At 36.5% G+C, this 22,144-nt stretch overlaps 1 protein-coding gene across 9 annotated transcripts in view; it reads right to left on the reverse strand.

Moving 5' to 3' along the window:
* The window catches only part of PSD3 (pleckstrin and Sec7 domain containing 3), a 427,571-nt gene that overhangs the window by 206,897 nt on the left and 198,530 nt on the right, over positions 1-22,144 (reverse strand). For 8 of the 9 annotated variants that reach the window (XM_074329581.1, XM_019742071.2, XM_019742072.2 and 5 more), the window contains 4 exons: positions 12,263-12,457; positions 12,046-12,126; positions 9,944-10,056; positions 7,316-7,374 (listed from right to left, as the gene is read on the reverse strand). In XM_074329581.1, coding sequence (XP_074185682.1) covers positions 7,316-7,374; positions 9,944-10,056; positions 12,046-12,126; positions 12,263-12,457 — 448 coding nt within the window. Of the gene's footprint in view, positions 1-7,315; positions 7,375-9,943; positions 10,057-12,045; positions 12,127-12,262; positions 12,458-16,087; positions 16,106-22,144 lie in introns of those variants that run through there. The other variant, XM_019742075.2, reaches the window with a different exon arrangement.

Raw genomic sequence — 22,144 nt, forward strand, 5'->3', positions numbered from 1 at the left:
CAACTAGGGGGAATGGAACCTTCTATAAAGCTCCAGCCAAGACCCAATCTAAATTCAGCCCTAAAGGAGAGCTGCTAATAGGGCCAGCTGTTAAGCATTCACCAGGAAAGCAGACCACCTTGTATACTCTGATCCAGAGGTTGACGATTTAGGCAAAATGATCCTAAATTTCTGATTTTTAATAGTATGCATTCTAAAAGCTTTATGGAAAAGATACTTTCAGAGCAACCAAAAGCTCTCATGATCCATCAGTAAAATCTGGCTTCACAAATCTTGTAATATTAAAAACACAGCAGGCATACCCTCCCACATGACAATTCCACCTCCTCCAACATGTTACAATAAATGGTGAAAAAGCATACTACTGATTTGGTAATTACTGAAGTTCTGTAGCTCTGCTAAAAGCTCCTGTTTTGCTTTTGTTCTGTAGGCTTCTCTATCAAATAAGTTTAATTGTGTTATGCTGCCCTCAGGTGTGCATTTTTTTTTATATATGCATGGTTAGCGGGTAAAGCAGGATCCTTTGTGAATTTCCAAACCAGGAAGCTATAGCTGTGATATTCAAAATGTTCTTTCATAAACTCAATCCCAGAGCTACTGTAAGTATTAAAAGTACAACTTTTAGGAATACTTGAAGTATTACTGGGCTTTTTCCTACCACTGTGTAACACATTGCCATTGAAAAAGGCAATAAAGAAAAAAAAATATGGCAACTGAAAATAATATTGTGATGTAGTGGTTCTCAAAGTGTATTTCAGGGATCCTGCTTAGGGTTTCTATGAGGTCAAGCCTATTTTTATAATAACAATAATAAAAATATTTTTTCATGCTGTCTCTCTCACAAGTTATAGCTAAGTTTTCTAGAAGCTACATAACTGGTGATATATTGCAACAGACTAAATGCAGAAGCAGAGAATCTAGCTATCTTCTATTAAGCCAAATATGGAAGAGATTTGCAAAAAATTTTAAATGCTATTCTTTTCACTAATTTTTTTTTATTTTTTTTGAGTATGCTTATTGTTCATAAAAAGTATGTCATTCATTTAATAGGTTTAATGCTATTTTAAAATGATTTAATAAATATTTAAAAACTTTATCCATTTTAATTTCTTATATGATAAATATTAATAGATATAAATGAAAGCTCGTTGGGGTCCTCAAAACATTTTCAGAGTATATAGGAACCCTGATACCATAAAGTTAAGAGACATATGGTAGTAGCAGATTCTCTCACTATTTCATAGAAAATATTTCCTCTAAAACTTGAGAAGATAAAGGAAAAGACACTGATCTCTTTATCAAGTTATGAACACTAAGTAAACTCTACTTTTAATATGATTGTCACAGGACAGGCATTAAATTCAGTAATGGGATTAGACGTCAGAGGTTTTAATCACCTTCCTCATCCTCACTTCTCCCTCCTTCTTCAAGTCATTTGCAGAAAGAAAGAGCAAAAACTGACTTAATAGAATTTCACATGCTTTCCTTTGTCACCTTTACCAAAGAGCTATGCAAATGTGAAAAACTTGTAATGGTCAGAAAGAAAGGGATGTAGTGACAGAATAATGTATAAATTAGATAATCCAAGGTCCCTGAATGAGCCCCACTCACCCAACTGATAAAAGCTATCTGTTATATTTTATATTATGCATGAACCTATTTTAAGAAAAATAGAACTAACAACAAAAAAAGGTGAAGAGAGAAAGAGAGAGAGAGCGAGAGAGAGATAGAGAGAGAGAGAGAGAGACTGGGGAGTGAAGGAAAAGAGGGGAGAGACAGAGGAGAGAGAAAAAGAGGTCTGCAGGGAGGGAGAAATGAGGAAGGGAAAAAAAGAAAGGAGGTTTTCATTTGGAGGAGTCACAGAAGCCAAGAAAATCCGCCAGTGCATGATTAATTCTGACACACTTAAATGAAGATTCTAACTAAAATCTAGGGAGTTGTCAGTTTGATAGTGAATTATATTCCAAAGGTCATTTTAAAATTGAAAAATTTGAAGCCATGACATTTCTCTATAAAAACATTTCCACAACGGATAGGTTCTCAGGCTATCCCATAAACGCTTGTGCTGGCAGCAGAAACAGTAAAACTGAACCCCACGCCTCCTTAGAACCCTTAATGACTCTGCGATCTAGGCCTGATGCTTCTGTGAACTTTCAGGACCACTGAGAAGATCCAAGAGATGAGAGGATGGAGGAAGTCACTAAGGCTGGGGAATTCCCCGTCAGGTGAAAAGAAGGACTTGACACCGAGAAGGTGGGAAAGAGGGCTCCAAGGGAAGGCGGCAGTGTTGGCTCAATGAAAAGTAAGACCAAAGCCAGAACCTACAACAGCATAAAGCCCAGACAGAAAAAGAAATGAACGCCAGGGATGATTTTACTGGCAGAGGGCATCGAGGATGTAGAATAGCACACACAGGAAAAGAAGAGAGAAGACAGTCTGCAGGAAGATGGGGGGCAGCAGGCAAAAAGCACTTAAACAGCGGCGAGTTACAAGGGTAATCACGGATACTCATAGAGATTTCCTGAAGATATTAACTACCTATCAACCTCATGGAGGTTTGTGGTGCTTTTGAGAGTGGAATTATAAGATAACACAGCATAAAAATTAAAGAATTAAAATTATTTAAGAATAATTCTCATAATAGTCATTTTCCACTTCTGATAATAACCAAATATTTTACCCACCATTTAAAATTCTAGGTGTCTAGAGAGCCAATCTAAGAATTAAAAGCTCACAATTATCAACGCAGTTTACAGATTGAAAAATAATGAATTCCTACGACTTAAACAGAACTACACGTATCTTTTTAATATTGGTGTTATAAAACCTATACTTTATTCCTTCTTTCTTCCCCCACCAGGATGGGATACTAGCCTTGGCTTTGCCCTTTATCCAACCTATAACCCGACACAAGAAAGCTAGTAAGGAGCTGCCTCATGCATTAAGTGTGGGGCACTGAGGATGATATTCAGCATGCCCTGAGTATCCCAAAGACAAAGTACCAGCAGGATGCCCAGCCTGAGGCCGAGAGCCACCATTCCAGAACCCCCCCGCCCCCCCCCCCCATCCCGGGCCCTTATACCCACTGCACAGGGTAGGCTGGCTCCCGCCAATACTGGAAAGCAGAGAGACACCTTGGGCAGAAGACCTACTAAAAATCCCAAGCCACGGTGTTAAAAGGTAAGTTCTGTCACAAATCTTGGTTAAAAATAATGTCTTGGCTATTGCCTCTAACCGTGGCCTGACCCTGGGCAGCCAAGGTCTTGCAGAACTCTTTCGACTTTTAGCTGGGAAATTGGCCAACAACACATCTACGTGTCACACTTTTCATTGCAACTCAGTTCTGTACCTAAAACTTCCTTCCACCTCAGTACCCAGCCCTGGCAAGGAGTTCCTGCCTACTGTCCTGCCCCTGTCACGTGACTTCAGCCTTGGAGACAGTCCTGCAGCATGGCTGGATCCAAGTACAAGAGAGCTGGCTGTAGTCAGCAGAGCACATGTGAAGACTAGTTCAGGAAAGGAATAGGGTTGAATTTATTCTAACATGACAGATCCTTTTATTCCTACCATTTCTAATAAAATATAAGGCCGAAAAAAAAGATTTCAGCTTTCCTTGTTGACATTTCAAACAAAATTCAATACAAGTTAGTTTCAACATAGCAAGGGAAAACTAAACTCTGAGTTTGTTTTAACAGAAATTTACCTGTATGTGCAAGTTTAATTTACATATATATTTCACATTTATATGTAGAGGCATTTTAAAAATAAGAGATCACTTAGCAAATTAGGCATGTGGCCACAATTATGAAATATTTAAGAAAATAAACCACTGGCAGACAAGTAAAAGCAAGTCGATACTATTGCTAAGATAATGATAAATCATTCATATTTTTCAAAAATAGGTACTGAAGGGAACTGCCATTCTTAGTTCCAATGAAATAATTATAACATCTGAATGAATTTCTCCCAAAAATATTGTACGTACTTCAGATTGGTTTTTCTCCTAGCCTCCTTAGTGAGGTTAACTATCATCCCATATGTAACACAGTATCTCTCTAGTGCTTTTCCACTGTAGCACCTCAGTCACCTGCTACCATTTCTTCAGTTACACCTGACTACCGGAAGTCAGCCTGGCCAACACAACCAGAGATGAGATTTGACTTCCATGAACACGCTTCATTCATTTCTGGTCCTTACCCAAATGGCACAGAACTTGGAATTGAGTAGACACACTCTTAAGTGTTTGTGGAATGAGAGAATAAATTAGAAAAGACAGAAAGACATTCGACACGTGACACTATTAGATTCATTGTATTAGTACATATTAGTATACATTCTATTATTTTATTAGTAAGCAAATTAGCAGTAAGAACAAAGGTTCATATTAATGCATTTTCGATCCATCATTCTTCAGAGTAAGTGAAATCCACATGAAAGATTCACAAAGAATAGCCAAAAGAAGTTAATCTTCCAAGTTATGCCTCCCCCACTGAAAACATGAGAACAAGCTCATCTCAGCACTTCTTAGAAAGGTCATGCTGTTATATTTTTACTATGACACAATGGTAAGGAAGAAAAGGAAAATGGCTTATTAGTTCACTGCCTAAGAGAATTACTCTGGCATTGAGGTTAAGTAATGAGAGACGATGGCCTAGGCAGTACAGCATAAGAAGAAGGTGAAAAGGGACATAACTTAGAAATAATTCACTTTGTATTCTGAATGATTCACTTTCATAGGGGTCATGCTAATAAATCAAACAGACACTATAACAATAGATCAGGCAATCATGATGCAAGAGAAGCTAAATACAAAATTATGGATAAAAACTTACCACCTAGAAGGAAAATTTATTTTTAAAATAAATCCAGAGGAGGAAGATAAGAGAAACAAATTTTCATATGGTTAGTTCTTTTGATTGCTACTATACATTCAGACTTGTAACAGCACACATTGTAAATAGGGATTAAAAAACAAACAAACTAATAAACAAAACCTAAATAACAGCAGAGTTATCCAGGTGGTCAACTCATAAATTATACATATGTCTAATCACTATGTTGTATACCTGAAACTAATATAATACTGTATGTTAGCTCTAATTGAAAAAAATTTAAAAAATTGTTTTTAGAAAGTTGAAAAAAAACACACCTAAATAACAGACCATCTTAAATATACAGCACACATGTATAAAAACAAAGCTGAGAATAATCTCCAAAAACGTGATTTTGAAGATAATATAGAGAGATTTACTTGTATTTATCGTTTTCTCCTAATATGTAATTCTGTCACTATAGTCAATTATTAATTATGCATGACTGGCGTAACTCGGGATGACATTAAAATGTTCATTTAAATAAACTGTCTCACATTCTAGTTGCCAAAAAGAAGTGTGACGTGTCACTTAATCTCCTTCAATTCCTCAAAAGTGGCCTGAAGACACAGCCAGAGCAAATCCGAGATCAGTGGTTCTGAACCTGTGGGCTGCAGACCCTGGGGTGCCCATGGCTTGTTTGGACAGCAAGCATCTGAGTTACCTTAATAAATAATAAGCCTCACACCTTTATTTACTGCTATGTTTCAAATTATTGTGACTAACGAGATACATGTTTATTTGAAAGTATTATTAAAGCAAAATTTGCTTTTTAAAAAGCAATGTAGCTTTTAATAGTAACACATCCCCCAAATCTAGCACCTTCCACTGAAGTTCTATGAGATCCTCAACCTTTAAATAAGAATTGAACTGTTACTGAATTGTTTTTTTTCTTCATGACACATTTTGTCAGTCAACAAACACTAAATGCACAATAGTCATATGTGGATGAGACTCCAAAATATCTGATGTGAAGAAGTTCCCTTATTCTGGGAATCACTGGCTTGGTTCAGTGTTGTATGTGGACAAGTGTATTCAAAATTGTCTCCTCGGCTAAAAGTTAGGTTGAGAAATTGAGTGGGAGGAAAAGAAGGGGACAGAGTTGCCTTTGTTATCATAGGACAGGCTCGCAGAGAAGAAAGCAGTGAACACTTGCTTCCCTGGTAACAGGAAAACAGAGGTCAGGACAGCCCTGAGTGACTGTCATCCCCATAACAAGTTGGATGAGTATTAGATCTGATAATTTCAAGGCTCATATGGTGAAAAACCTAGTACTTCCATTTCCACAAGACACGTTACAACCTTATTACCTAAGAATGTCCCCTGAAAGTATCGACACTGTCAGTCTATATAACCTCCAGACACATGTTACATATGTCCATTAGTCACTAAGCTATTCTAAATTTGCCTCTTGCAAACTGCAAATGGAACTTCCTAGTTAATTTTTGAGAGATTTGTGAAGACAGTGTTAAAATTATGATTCTTTCACTATATCTCTTCTTTACTTTTCTGACGGTAGAATCCCTTTTTCCCCCTCAGTCCATCTTAATGGCCCCATATAATTCCATTTTGTCTTTCTTAGCGAGGAGCACCATAGTTTTAAATAAGGGAATTACGTGGGATAGGAGAACAAATTTGAACTAGTATTTAAGTTTTAGTTCCTTTAAAGTAATTTTTTAAATTGTAAGGCAAATCACATAGCTAATCAAGGGATGATGTAGACTCTTCAGTTACAAGAAACTTGATTTTCTCTTCAAGATAAATAAACCTGGGACTATGAAATAATTTTTGTGCTAAGTATATATTGATCTATATTTAACTAAAATGTTCTCATTTTCTCTAATATGAACAGTTTAAGTAATGCTAAAATTTACATCTATGAAAGGAAAGTTTCTATATATATAATTATCGATTTAAGAAATTCATCCTGTATTTTAAATAGAAGGTGAGAAGGTAACTAGATTATTTTGATATTTCAACGAGTAAAACACCAGGTGAGCTGAGGAGTACAGAAAAGGCTGAGTTCTTAAGACTTACTACCGTATGTAGTGAAGACATAGTTGACATTTTCCGATCTAACTTATATCCTCTCTTTCCATGATAAAATATCAATCCTAATAATTAACCAAAAAACAAAACAAAAACAAAAACAAAAAGTAAAAGCTCTGTCTGCCATCTAGTGGAGAAAGAAGATACAGAACACACACATTACAGAGAAAACAACTGCAGACATGTTGACAATATGTATTCACTTAAAATTGTGCTCTGTGGTAGCATGTGAAACAAGTTATTTCTTTTTCCAAAGATTTAGGTTTACCTACCTGCCATGTAGAGAATGAGAGAAAGGGAGACCGAGAGTAAACATGTATGAACACAAAAGCACAAATAAGCAGACAGTATTTGTAATTCTGTAAGATTAAGACAGTTCACACACCGACACTTACATGGCCATGAAGATCTGTGTTAAGGAGCATCATTGCACAGGTGAGGCAATGGACTCCATCTAAAGAAAGGGACAAGAATAGAAAGCATTAATTCACTATTTCCTGTTGGACTCCTTATTATCATTAAAATAGTCTACATTAAAAACCTATGAGAACACAACACTGGAGCTAGGTACAATTAATTGTATTTGTGTGGGGAGATAGAAAACAGATAAGAACAAATTATTAATACAACCTCAGAGCGCAGACTTGGACTCTGCTGGATAATGTAAATTATTCCTACGTCTCAGGAGGACAATTTGGTATCTTAAGCTTTGAAACAATGTCCTTTGACACAGCAAGTCTACTTTTATGGCTTTATACTAAGAAACAAGAATCAACACAAAATGCAAGGATATCCAAAGAAACATTGCTTACAGTAGGGAACAAGTAAGTACGATGCACTAAAAACACAGCTGTTGTTTCAGTCATTAAAAATGTTATCCAAGTATATATGTTAAAATGGAAAGATAATTCACAATAAATTATATGAAAAACACATTGCATATAGCATGATTACATTTAAATATAAATACATCTAGAATATATAATGTAACATTAAAAGAGATTATTATCTCTGTATAGTGAGATTACAATTTTCATCTTTTTATATATTCTCAATTTTCTTTAATACAAGATGTGGAAATGAAAGTAAATTAATACTTTTTACTTTTTTTACTTTCTGGGAAGCAAGTGAATTAGGAAAGAAGTCAAAGAAAACCAAGATTTGCATTTTCCACTGTTTACTCTTTGAGTGTTAGTTCTCTGGCTAAAAATATATAGGCAGGAACAGTTATCCTCTTTCTTGCCATTTTTTTTAAAGGTAATACTTGGTTTGAATGGTCCAAGATACTATAAATTAGATAAAAGTAAAATGTTGAAATAATCTGTGAAGATTGAAAAAATTAAATATTCAGGGGAAAAGAGGTGCCCAAACCAGAAGGATCTGTTCACAGTTATGTAGAAACACCACTTCTCTTCTTTATAAAACCAAAAGGAAAATCACTAAGAGTTAAGCTTCTCATTTCCAAACCTCAGAACTGGTTCTCCTCCCTATTCTCTCCCTGCAATTCTTAATCCAAGTATAGTAGACAACAGCAGTTGCAGATTAAAAAAACCCTTATTAATTTACGCTAAATGTACAGAGAGGCCTGTTCAATTACTGAATTCATGAATTAAAGACAGCTTATTTTTCAAAAATATGTCTTTGAGCATGGTAGGTGATTTCTGTTATTAACATCTCTAAGTAGATGCTACTGAGTGCCTAAAAGTATATTTATACCAGTTTCAGTTTATTATCACAAATTCTAAACACATTAAAACAAACTGCACATTAAAACACATTAAAACAAACTGCTGAAAGGGTTTGTAAAACTCAGCAGCCAACTCTCAACTATCCTTATCAACAGCCAGTTGAGCACACAAATCCATATTCCTTGTTTCACTTAGGAATGTCAACATCTTCTTACATTTGAAGGTTCTAATAAAAACAACCTCTTCTATCCCTTTCATTCTGTAGTCAATGCTGACAGTGATAGAGACAGTGAATACGTGGTCTAAACATAACCAAAGACAAGAATGAAGAAAGACAAGTTCCCATTTTACAGATAGGAACGGGACTGTAATAATCGGACGGTTAGTTACTTAGTTATAGCTTAGTTACTGCAGAGGGTGGGCAGCAGTCACGTTAGTCAATATCAAGTACTTATCTTAGTTAATTGGTAACACTGAAGCTAAGAGATAATCACTGCTTCTAATGCATCTAATCTCAGTGATTTATTCCAGAATGTGTAAGTTTACGAAAGATTCTCCAATTGCAGAGAATGTGCTTAACTTCAAACCCTGAAAACTGCTTTATTGAAGAAATTAAAATGAGAAAAGACCACTCTTCATTGGTTACATCAACAATTACACATTTAAGTTGCTTTGTAAAAATAGTATAATAAACATAAAATCATAGTTCATTAAAATCATAAACCAAAGTCAGTGGCTAGTGTTGTTCTGATGAATATCAAACATGGCACCAGAGACACACTGCAAACTTCAGGGAGACTTGCACATGTTTCCAAAACTCACCACAAAACTAAGCAGACCTGTACTTTGTCAATAAGTTTAGAGATCAGATGTATAGGAAGAAGCACTAAGAAAACTGGCATTTAATTTATTACAATGCGCTTTGCAGGTAAAATCTCAGAGTGACAAAGCATGAGAAAGTTAAAGAAAGTATAGTGTCATACTATGGAACTGGAAAATAGAGTAAAAATAACTGAAAGAACTGTAAAGAATATGCCGTAGCCATTAAATATGTTTTTTAAAGAATATTTGATGACATGAGAAAATGCTCACAATGAAAGGGAAATACAGTAGGAAACAATTATTTAATGATTCCAATTTCACATTAAACATGTAGATAGACTAGAAAGAAGGAAATCAAACTATTAATAATAGTTATCTCTAAGTAATTACAGATGTAGATGATTTCCATTTTGTTCTGTATAATTTTACATATTTTCTACAGTAAAATATAACTTTTATAACGAGGAAAAATAACTCTTATTATAAAAAATTCAAGCATTTCTATCAGATTACCTTGTGAAGCAATGGTATCTGGGTTACAATAAAAATATCTATTGGAGAAGTGTATTAAAACTCTCTCTCGTTCTTGAGTTTCTCCCACAAGAGAAAATGCTTTAAAGAAATACCTAAAAAAAAAAAAAGGGGGGGGGAGGGAGTGAGATTTTAGAAAATGTCACCATACTCTGTTTGACAGTTAAAGTTAATTCATATAAACATAAGAAATTGATTATACAAAGTAAGAGAATCTATAGTTATTTTTTTTAAATCACATACTAGATGGCCATTCAGTATAAATTTATATTGACATTTAAATTTTATAAAATGTCAATATAAAAGATGACAGGGCAATAAAATGGTAGTCAATACATTAAGGAAAACCTTGGGAAGGTAGGTCATTTCCCTATATGACTGCTGGGTAGCCATTTTAAAACATCAGTTGGATAAAAACCAAAGAAGTCTTAGGACTGTAAGCATAACCCTCATAGGCTATGTTTTAAAACTCTACATCTCACAGTTGTTTTTTGGTCACTTTGTTACATGACTGGAATTGCCACTGACCCACCGTTAAAATTACGATTATACTGTTATATGTGAAGATTTCCGTTTGTTTTATTTTGCCTGTTATCACCACATTATATTATTCATTTGTTATACGAGAAGGCAATTGGGAGATAAAACCCTAATTTAATCCATAAATTAGGAATAAATTAATTTATGTGTAAAAACTATTTGAATAGAAAAAAATTCCCAGAACCACATACCCACCTAAATCAAAGTCACTAAGAGTACTATCTATTATAGATAAATCCAGATTCCCTCACTTGACAAAGTAGATGTATTTCTCTGAACATGAGATGGGAAGGAAAAAATGATTTAAAATGTTCTAGAGCAGCCGGATGGCTCAGTTGGTTAGAGCGCAAGCTCAACAACATTGTCAATTCAATTCCCACATGGGATGGTGGGCTGCGTCCCCTGCAACTAAGATTGAAAACAGCGACTGGAGTTGGAGCTGAGCTGCACCCTCCACAACTAGATTGAAGGACAATGACTTGACTTGGAGCTGATGGGCCCTGGAGAAACACACTGTTCCCCAATATTCCCCAATAAAATTTTTTAAATAAATAAATACATAAATAAATAAATAAAAACAAAAAATACATAAAAAATAAAAAAAATAAAATGTTCTAAGAAATCTTATTTTTGAAGCTAACGTACAATAAGCTTATTTCTATGATGAAAATGTTGCTTTTTTACTTATAATTTAATATAAATTGCATTGATCAAATGTTAATTTTTCATAACACTTTTTATAAAACACATCAGAAAGCAGAGCAAAACTATAGATCTGTCCTTGGAAAACCTATGAGCACCCTTGATTTATGCAAAAGCCACCAAATATAAGTCATTGTGTGCATTATAATCAAACACTTCACCTACCAGGCCTGTTGCCTGATTTGTAAAACTAGAGGGTTCCAGAAGATGATCTCAGAATTCCTCCAGGCTCTGACACGTTACAAAGTTTATCAAGATTAAGCGATGACTGGGTTGTACCTTCAGCTGCTCTTAGAAATGTATAGTACAATATGGCGTGAAAAGGGAAGATCAGTTTGTTTAAGACGCCTTCATTCGCAAAGGTCAGCAGAAAGTGCTACCGTCTGAAACACTTTACCGATACTTTCTGCTGATTATCATATTGATATTCATTCTTCTTCCATTCATGAATTAATTCCAAAGTACTGTCTTAAAAGGTTATTTGGTATTGTAAACAAATGCTTAGGAAAAACATCTATAATTCTACAGTCTGTAAACTGCCTTCTTATAAATCTATCATTCGAAAACCAAATTCGTGAAGATTCTACTCCTCCTCAAGACTTACGTTGCCACCATTCTTCACTATGCCACTTACTAGATGTGGAACATGAGTTCACGTGTGATTTCATAAAAGCAATGTATTTTTCTTTCTACTACATTTAATATCTCTAGTACAATCTGAGCTAAATTCACAAAGTAACTGTGAAACAATAAAAATCAGATTTTTAGCTTAAGCACATTACTTTCTCGTCTCAAAATTATACGGAGGCAAAGAAGAATAAAAAAGTGATGTTTAATCATACCTGAGAGACTGATCCAGCGTCATTCCTGTAAAATCAAAAAACTTCAGATATTCTTCTGCAACTAGTTTGCTAAATTCATTGCTATAAGAAAGCAGAATAGACTTGGTTATTACAATTGAAGCTATTACACACACACTCACACCACAAACACACACACACACACACACACACACACACACTCACACACACTAGGACTCCAGCCTTGGGACAGACGTACTTCTTGCCTAGGTGCTTTGCGACATCCGATCTTTTGAATCTGTCTAGTTGATAAAGTCGTTTGGCCAGCCTTTTGGCTGCTTCTACATTGCTGCTGGTACCATTACTGAGATTATCGGAGGTCTCCTTTTCCAGAATTTCAGTGCTCCCCATTTCAGAATGAGTCTCTAGGAGTGCTGTTTTCACCCCAGCATTGCTGTGAGAATTGATAAAAAGGGGAAAAAAAGAAAAGATTTTTCTTGTGTAGCAAAAAAGGAAAATAGCTGATGAAATTATCATGATAATGTAGGCCAACTAAGTGAAAATAAAACTATTTAAAATGATTTTATGCTTAATTATTCATAAAAGTATTTTCAGTTACTATTATTTCAAAGCACTAAAGAAGGTATTGCTTAAATCCTGGATGAACAGTTCTCAAACCTTTTGGTCTCAGGATCTTTACATTTTCGAAACTATGGAGGACTCCAAAGACCTTTGTTTATATGGCTATACCTACTGATATTAACTGTTTTAGTAATTAAGACAGAAAATTTCAAATATTAATTCACTTAAAAATAACAAATCCATATCAAGAATATAAACAATGTTTTTTATTACAAATAACTATATTTTCCAAATCAACATAAAGTTTAGTGAGACAAATAATGGTAATTTGCATTTTTTACAAAGTTATTTAATGCTTGGCTTAGTAGAAGACAGCTGGATTTTCATAGCCACTTCTACATTCAATCTGTAGCAATATATGGTTTTGGTTAAATACATTAAGAAAATCTAGTCTCACACAGATATTTAGTTAGAAGTATAAGGAGTATTTTAATAATCTTTTCATCTATAATTGTAGATATTCTTTTTGCTATGACACCAAAATAAGACAAGTTGTAGTTTCTTAAAGGTTAGTTGCAATATAGAAGCGAAAATTGTATCAATGAACTTTTTGTACTCTTACATTGAAATGTCTTATACTTTGAATAGATCTTTTATCCAGGCATAATTCTGCAACATACAATGGTCATGTGCAAAATATTTGTTGACATATTTCATTATACAATATTTAAAATATCACATTCATTAATGTCACCACGAATATCTTCAGAAAAGTCTAAGTACTGGAAAACTGTCAAACTTTTGGTGCAGACATAAGTTTTCCAAAATTTTAATTTTTCATGGAAAGCTCACATTTTATCGTTGGCAACAAAAATTATTAGTTGTTTTCCTTATAGGCTCACTCTATTAATTTCTGAAGAAATGTCTGCCAGTAACCAGTTTTTCAGTCACACTTTGAAGAAAAAATGGCATCCCACGAAAAAAAGCAACTATTTTATAGCTCACAACTCAAATTACATACAAGTGCTTTTCCTGGACACAACCATTATGAGCAGAAGTGCTTTATGCATATTTTCCATTTCATCACATGAGAAATTAAAAAGGCATGTACTCAAGGGTTGAAATGCAATTAATTTGCCCTGCTTTATCAAGGACTATTTTACTGAAATGACTTTTAGGTGAAATTGGCCTTTGTTTTGTTTTGCATGCAAGACAGTGAAAACTATAGTGACAACTAAAACACTTTGGTGCCACCCCCTTAAATTGTGGTAAGCCCCCCCCCCACACACACACTGCTTTGTACCATTAGCACGAATATCAACAGAGTGAAACAGGAAAAAACAGGAAAATAATGCTGTACTGTTCTTATAAAATAACACTGACCTCACAAACCCACTGAACGGGTCTCGGGAAGGCCCCCAGGCCACACCGTGAGACCTCTGCTCTAGAAAGGGATCACCATGGAAAGCTACATCATGCATTTATAACACTAGAACCAATGAGGACACAGTCATTTCCAAATCTGCATCTCAACTTGGTAACAAAACAAAGTTGTGTTCAAGATAAACTACCGTGCTTAAACAGCCTTCCAGCATACATACCACAGACTCTACACGAGACATAGTCGGAATTTTTCTGTAATGGACCAGATAGTAAATGTTGGACTGGCAGGCCACATAAGGTCCCTATCACACAAGGTTCTTTGTTCCTGTTGTTTTTTTAAAACCTTTAAAAGCTTACAAGCCATTCCAGGCAAGGCTGAGTGGGGCCCATAGGCCTCGTTTGCCTGGCCTTGCTCTATACCATAGTTCTTAAACTTGGCCTGAATTCTAAGTAGAGTAACCATTTATTGTCTAAACCAGGACACTCTGAAGAGGAAACAGGGATGATAAAATCATTAAATATGTAATTATACGTGTTACAAGAAAAAAAAAAGCATTACTAACAGGAAAACAATTAGTTATAAACGTACATAATATACTAATTGACAAAAATCATTTTGGCAAAAATGAATATATTTTTAAGCACAACTGCTCAATCTCTATTTTGTCACTTATTCTACCTAAATTACAACTTCCGGTTTCCCACAGGTCCACCAATTAAGTGGGAGCCTGGCAGCTTCACTGTCAGTCAAATGCAAGCATAGCTACTGCAAATGCAGCTGTTACACAAATAGCGCCTAGGGGCTGCCGAGTCCCAGACTTCCCCACCACTGCCAGACTCGAAAGAGTGAACTCTGCATAGCAACTCCTCCCAAAGCTCACTTTATCAGCAAGTACTCCGGAGGCCCCTGAAATGGCACTATGAAGGAGAAGAGAGGTTTTCCCGCATTGTCTTTGAGACTCAACGATGTGAAAATTCTGCTCAATGCACATGTCAGCTCACACCTTCCAGATGAGACTATGAGAAGCGGGAAAGACAAAGGTGAGGTGTACCAAACACACACTGACTTACTATTAATGATAATACTCTTTTTTTAAAGTTCAAGTCAAATGCTAAAGCGTAGTCAATGTCAGGACAGCAGGCATGAAGTGGAACTGACCCAGGCAAAACGGATGTTTGGTAACCCTCCTTACACAATCAGCTACCTTAAACAGTCTTCCAGCAGAAATACCCACAAATTATAATCAATTACTTTATCATGAAATCTTCATGCAAATACATTTAAATATTTTTCAGTCCTAAATTTCCCTTTAGAGTTCACATTACCAGCCAGTATTGTGAAATTTATCTTATCGGAAAACTAAACATTTAATTATTATATATGGCAAACCTATAATAAGTAGTCATAGAAGAAATTTCCTTTAAAAGCAACTGAACTTTGTGTTTTCCCACCAAAGTGGTAGAAATGTAAAATATTTACTCCAAGAACTACTTTAGTTAAAATTAAGTAATTTTTATAAATTAAAAAAAAAAATCCCTGGAGTTGTGTTCCCACGCATTCTCTTACTCTATATATTAGCTATTATGTAATAATAATAATAATAATAATAATAATAATAATAATAAATGTCAAAGAAAGGATTTTCTTCTCTTTGAACTGCTACTTGTTGCTCATTTCTCAGGGCAAATTCATGCCATATATTTAATCACTCCAGGCAAACAATGTAATTACACCACATATATAGTAGTGCAAAGATTTTGTTCAAATACAAGAGACTTATCCTAATGAGCATATATTTTTTAAAATGTAGTGGCCCAAATCATTCCTATCACATTCGCCTCCTCTTTCTTGTCTTGCCCAGCCCAGTCTATTTCTCATTTTCCTCACATTCACCAGGAGGAGGTGATATTAAAATCTACATGCATCAGACTTCTCTAGATCTTCTTGGAAAAGCTTTCAGTAAAAAAGAAAATTAGGAATAAAGTGAGGCTAACTACCTCCATTCCAAGATTACTCCATTCTGTCCCATTCCATGACACATGAGATTACTTGAACAAGAACAGAGACTGGCTCCTTTTAAATCAGAAAGTCTGCGATATGATGATGATAGAAACTCACCAGCAACACGACAGACACAGACGCAAGCTCATCGCGGAGCCCGGAGTGCACCTGGGTTATACTTCCTCTTCCGAGCCCCTTCCCAGTCTCCTTCACCGCACAACTCCAGTGGCTGCTGGTCTTCTAGGGACTCCAAGGACCTGGCTCCCTGTGAGGTCACATTACTATGACCTCACATTCTCAGCAGAGTGTTTATTGTTGAGGTTTTGTAATGTTTTTACAGCCGCAATAAAAACAGGAGCCAGAACACAGGAGCCACTGTATATCAAGAGTATAAACAACAATGGCCGCCTGGCCTTGTTCAAACTCCATAAAGTGAACTGCAGAATCCCTCTCTGTGGGATGACACCCTATGTTGTTTCCTGGAATACACAAGACGCTGTCCATCTAGTCTGTAGAATATTAGACACTTTCAGTAGTTTGACTTTTCCCTTCTTTTCTATAGTTCCCCTTTTCTTCTTACAATCTCATGAGGTGAAATCCCTACCAGTGATTTAAATGTAGAAAAGCCTTCCCAAAATCTCCCCCTGTGTTCTATCAAATGCTTCACTGGGGCCTGCACCTCACGTCTCCAAACAAAGACAGTAAACACTCTCTCATCAAAACAAGAATCAGATCGTTAAGCCTGATCGCCAGGACTGTTATAACCTTTTTATCATACAAGGATTACCAGCTTTTCCAAATGAAAATAATAGGACAAGTTAAATCTGAATTTCAGATAAACAAAAAATAGTCTTCTGTATGTCTCAAATATTGCATGGGCATACTTACACTAAAAATTCCTCATTGTTTATCTAGAAATTCAAATTTAACTGAACATCCTATGTATTTTTTCTGGTACCCCTATCTCCTGAAATATTTCTCCGAAACTTGATTTGAAGAATTGCAATAATGGTGTTCCCTGATGTCAACTGGTATTGTTTTCACAGATTCCTTGTGGATTTGTTCTGACTTGCTTCTGTGATTTAATTTCTGTTCTTAATATTTTTCTATAGTTTTACCAAGACCTTCTCTCAGTTGCCTATGAACTACCGATTCTTCTCTAATATCCTCCGAATACAAAAGGAAAACGCTCTTTTCTCTGTATGTTCACCCTTCTTTCTAGCCTGCGTACTGCCACCATAGATGTGATAACATGCCTCCTTTACAAAAATCCTACACAAGACAAAAGTGCATATCCTGTGGCATGTCATAGAAGGCCCTTCACAAGCTGACTCCAATTGCTGTTTCAGATTTATCATACACTATTTTCCTTATGCTTGGGCCACAGAAATATTACCTGTGTTCTCATACCCCTTTCACATGCTGTTCCCTTTGCCACTGGTTACCTCCACCCGAAAATTCTGCAAACTCTTATGAACCCTACAAGAGCTCAGGTGAAATAACTTGTCTAAGAATCATACTCCAATTCCCTCTGCTGCATTCGCAGAGCACACGTTTTATACTTTATATAGCTCTGCCTTTGAAAATTCCCTTTCTCACCTACCACTACCTCGAATGTCATTTTGTATCCACATCCCAAGAGCAGGTTGAAGTTATTCAGTATCTGTCAAAAGAATGCAAGAACTGAGTAATCAGCTGTGTCCACATCCTCCACTGTTTTCTATGCTCTGCTGTCAACGACATGTGGCACTAACTTTCTCATTGATTGTAACTAATCCTGGAAAAGTCCTACAGACCAACATCAGCAGAGGGTACCAGATATATTGTCTTATTTCATATTTACTTTGAACTGACACTTTACAAAATTCTTTAAATTTTTATTTAAGTGTGATACTAAAACTTAGAACAAAAACATAAATGAGGCAAAGGTGTCAAAGCTTTTATAAAATATTCCCTGGACTTTTGCCTAGACAACAACAACAAACAGCCACCTAGTTCAATTGTATCCATAAACGAGGCAAAGGCATGTCAGAAGAATCCCAAAGATTAGAAAGAAATGACTCCAGCTGCGAGTGGAACAAAAAAACCAGAGGGAGCAGTATGACCCCTTGCCATTCTTCAGGCTAAAGATACAGACACAGAGCCCAGAACCAACAGACTCAGGAAAGCCAGTACAAATGTTCAGCCTCATGGCCAGAATGCATGTCTGTCAAGAAGAGTTCTAATTACATCATAAATGAGATACACGTAAAACCCTGAAGCACAAACTGTCTCTAAGAAAGGAAATCTTATTGGCCACCCTTATCTATAGCATTCATTTCTCAAGCACTGCAGAAATAGTATATAATTTAATCTTGAAGGAAGTGTCAATGAGAAATGATTCAGGACAACTACAGCACCTCCAGTGGTATCATTCACCTGACGGCATCTAACAGGTAAGTTACTCTGTGCCAGCCACTGGATAAGTGCCTCCCAGGGATTTTCTCATGTAAGCTTCAGTCTTATGAAGTAGGTAGCAGTACACTCATTTTACGGATGGAAACTGAGGCACAGGGCTGGACACGGACAGTGGTACTCCAGTACCCAAGCCCTTCATACCCTTTACTACTATTCATTTTGCTATTGCGAGTCACTTTCTGGTATGCATGTTTTTGTTGATTCACTAAATATCAACAAATTTCCTATCATGTGCCAGGCACTGTTTTAGATGTTTGGTATACTTCAGTAAATAAAACAAAACAACAATAAAAGAAAACCCTTGTACCCCAGGGAAGCTAAAAATAAACCACAAACATAATAAATGAGTACATAATATGTTAGAAGATGATAATTGCAATGGAAAAATTGAGCAAAGAGAGATCAGAAATCCAAGTTTGAAGGGAGACATACATATATTTTTATATAAAGTGGTCATGGGAGGTCTGAGAAAGTGAAGGGCAGAGTTGCCATCAACTAAAATGGGGAAGATTAAAGTCGGCAGGTTTTGAGAGAAAGGATTCCACTGTAGACATGTGAACTTTGCGATGTCTATTAGATATCCAAGTAGGTAGGTAAATATGAGGATACGTGAAGCTTTCAGAAAGGACAGGTGCTGGAGCCCCAGTCCACTGCTGGCCTGAAGTGGCCTCAGCACTTTTCTTTTTAAGGTTCAAGATAATGCTGATGTGATGTCAGGATTTAGAGCCACCACTGTGACCCATGGGAAACCACTACAGGTCTAAACGGGAAAAGGTAACAAGATAGACTTGGATTTAAGTAGGATCTCTTGCTTGTAGCGTACACGGTAGGAAAAACTGTAGGAGGACAAAATTGAAGGCAGAGAAACCAGCTAGGAAAGTCACTAAAATAGTCTGGTCAGGAGAAAAGAACCTGAATCAAAAGATAGTTCATGCAAATATAAAGAAAAAGTCTGTTCTGAAAGATATTTAGAAAGTAGAATGAAAGAACACGAGTGATTTGGGATGTGTGTGGAGTGGTGTCCACAGAGAGGGCAGAAAGCTCACTCTGACTTAGAAGCTGGGCAAAAAGTCAGATGCCAGCAACCGAGATAGTTAATGCAACAGGAAAGGAGGGATGTATACCCAAGTGTGCTTGTACATACAGAGAAAAACAGGAGACAGACGGAGAAAAGCCCATGAGTTTGGTTCCAACACATGGTAAGTATCAGGTGTCCACAGGATATCTAGACAAGCTGTCTGGTAGCCATGGCAACCATCCCCTACCCATGGGAAATCAGTACAGTCACCACATTGGGGGTAAGAGGCTATGCGTGCCGTACAACCAAGAAATCCTGAAACGTGCCAATGGAGAAATATGTCTAGCAGTGTATTCATCTTAACACAAACCCATTACAGTGAAAGAATTAGGAAGTCTCCCGTCGTTTATTAATGGGACTCTTCATGCAAGTGCTCAGTTTGACAATAAGTAGCAATTATTAACTTAGAAGATGCTAAAAGCAAATATCTGCCAAAGTGCTCCATCCAGGTAGACCTGCCAAGGTTCAAATTGGTTCCATCAGTCACCAGCGGTGGGACTTTGGGTATATTCACTATTCTCTGTGAGCCTGTTTTCTCATCTATAAAATGAAGATAATAGTACCAACTTCCCACGGTGGTGTGAAGATTAAGTGAGAAGATCCATGTAAATGCTCAGTGCCGTGTCTGCCACACAGTAGACGATAGACGTCAGCTCCCATCACCACAGCCATTCTCATCACTGCTGCTATTCCTTCCATCATTAAGATTACCGCATGGTTATCTGCATCGTCACATGAGAGCATCACATCTGACAGTACTTTATTAAATGTCAAATGCTATTTGTAGTGTATACAAATGCTAGTCAGCCCCCCGTAGAAATTAATGCTTGACTTTTCTAAGGAAAATGGCCTCAAATGAACCCATTTTGACATTTATATAGAATACATTTCTCTCGAATAGACTGTATCTTTTCTTTTTCTTCTAATGATTTCAGGGCCTTTATAAGTGAACCACAAACAAAACCTAATTGCCAAAACTCCTAATAAGGGTCACCTAGAGGTCCTGCCTCTTCAGCGTACCTTTTAAACCTCATTCATTTGGCTCGGTCCTGCTTGCACTATTCCAGAAGAGGGCACCCACATGCAGGCAGTGGCACAGACACTGACCAAACTCACCAAGGGAATGAAGTGGGCTGCCTAGATCTCCAATAAATAATTGGACTCTGCACCTTTCATGCTCCTGTGGGGCATGATCCAGATGACGCAGGTTTTCTCTTTTTTGCTGTTTGAGTTTTTGTTTTGCTTTGTTTTCCTATAATAAACTGCAGCTTTTCTGGGCCGGCTCTCAAATGAGAATGTAATGCCTGCAGTATTATCAAGTCAACTTCAGTACAACCACATCATAAAATTTGAGATGAATTATTTGCAAAGCAACTACGACTAGACGTCCCTCTTGGTAAATGAGGAGAACAAATGATGCAAAAACATGTACATGTTCACTATTTGCACAGAAGCTTATTGGTGCAAACTGGGATCAGTGCATCCCAATTCAGTGGCCGAGAGACGGTGAATCATTTGAATGGAGTAATTTTTTGCTTGGAACGCTCTTCAAATGTCAGCGGATATTCCAAGTGTACATTCCGAGTTTATATTCATCACCTAATTCCTTTAACAACCCTGTGATCAGTGCTATCATCATTCCCATTTTACAAAGGAGGAAAACAGACATGGAGACATTAGTAACTTCACAGTCACAGTGCTAGTAAATGGCAAAGCGGGGATGGAAGCTTAAGCCAGGCAGTTTTAGTTGCAGAGTTCAAACACTTAACGAACATGCTGTGTGGCCTTTCTTCTGTGCTATATTACTATAGGCTATACTTCAGGTAAAATGTTGGTACACAGGATTAAAAATGTCTACTTTTTAAGGCACATCCACATGACGAAACAAACAGGCTTAGTATAGTTCCATAATTAAGTGTATACAACCAAAGTGGCATAAACTCTCTCTCCAATTACTTATTAAAGCACCCACTATGTGCGGGACATACTTCCAGGTGCTAGGAGTACAGCCATGACCAGAACAAAGCCCTGCCCTGTGCAATTTTACCTTCTAATAAGAGTCCAATAAACCAAATGAAGGTGATCCCTCCCTCTGCTCCCTGCTTACACCCTTCCACAAATATTTGCTCAATGTTATGAGTCAGACACTGCTCTAGGTAAATACTAGGTGTTCAATGAAGCACCAAACAGAAAAAAGTCCTTGCTTTCCTGGAGCTCACAGACAGTGATAATAGGAAGTGCCTTGGAGATAAATATAGCCAGACAAGGGAACAGGGAGGTTGGGGGTGCTATTTTATCCATGGCAAGAAGTATACTAACTCCGTATAGATCTCGTTTATCGTCTACAATTAAATAATATATGTCAGCTGTCCAAGTTCAGATATTTTAAAAGTTTAGAGAACAAGAATATTTGCTGGCCCACCCTTCTCCAAGATCCTGGCACCATCCAACTTCTACCCAAACATACATACCGATTCAAAAATGATGAATAAATCCAGTCAATCAGATCTATGAAGTTTTACTTAAGGTTTACTCTTTCATTTTATTTCTGAGATATATGATAAGCAATATCACTCTAGTTTTATAAAGCAGTAAGAGAAAAAGAAAGGGAGGGAGGTAGGGACGCAGGACAAAGAAAA

This window comes from Rhinolophus sinicus, linkage group LG04 (genome assembly GCF_036562045.2).
Source record: "Rhinolophus sinicus isolate RSC01 linkage group LG04, ASM3656204v1, whole genome shotgun sequence".
NCBI lineage: Eukaryota > Metazoa > Chordata > Mammalia > Chiroptera > Rhinolophidae > Rhinolophus > Rhinolophus sinicus.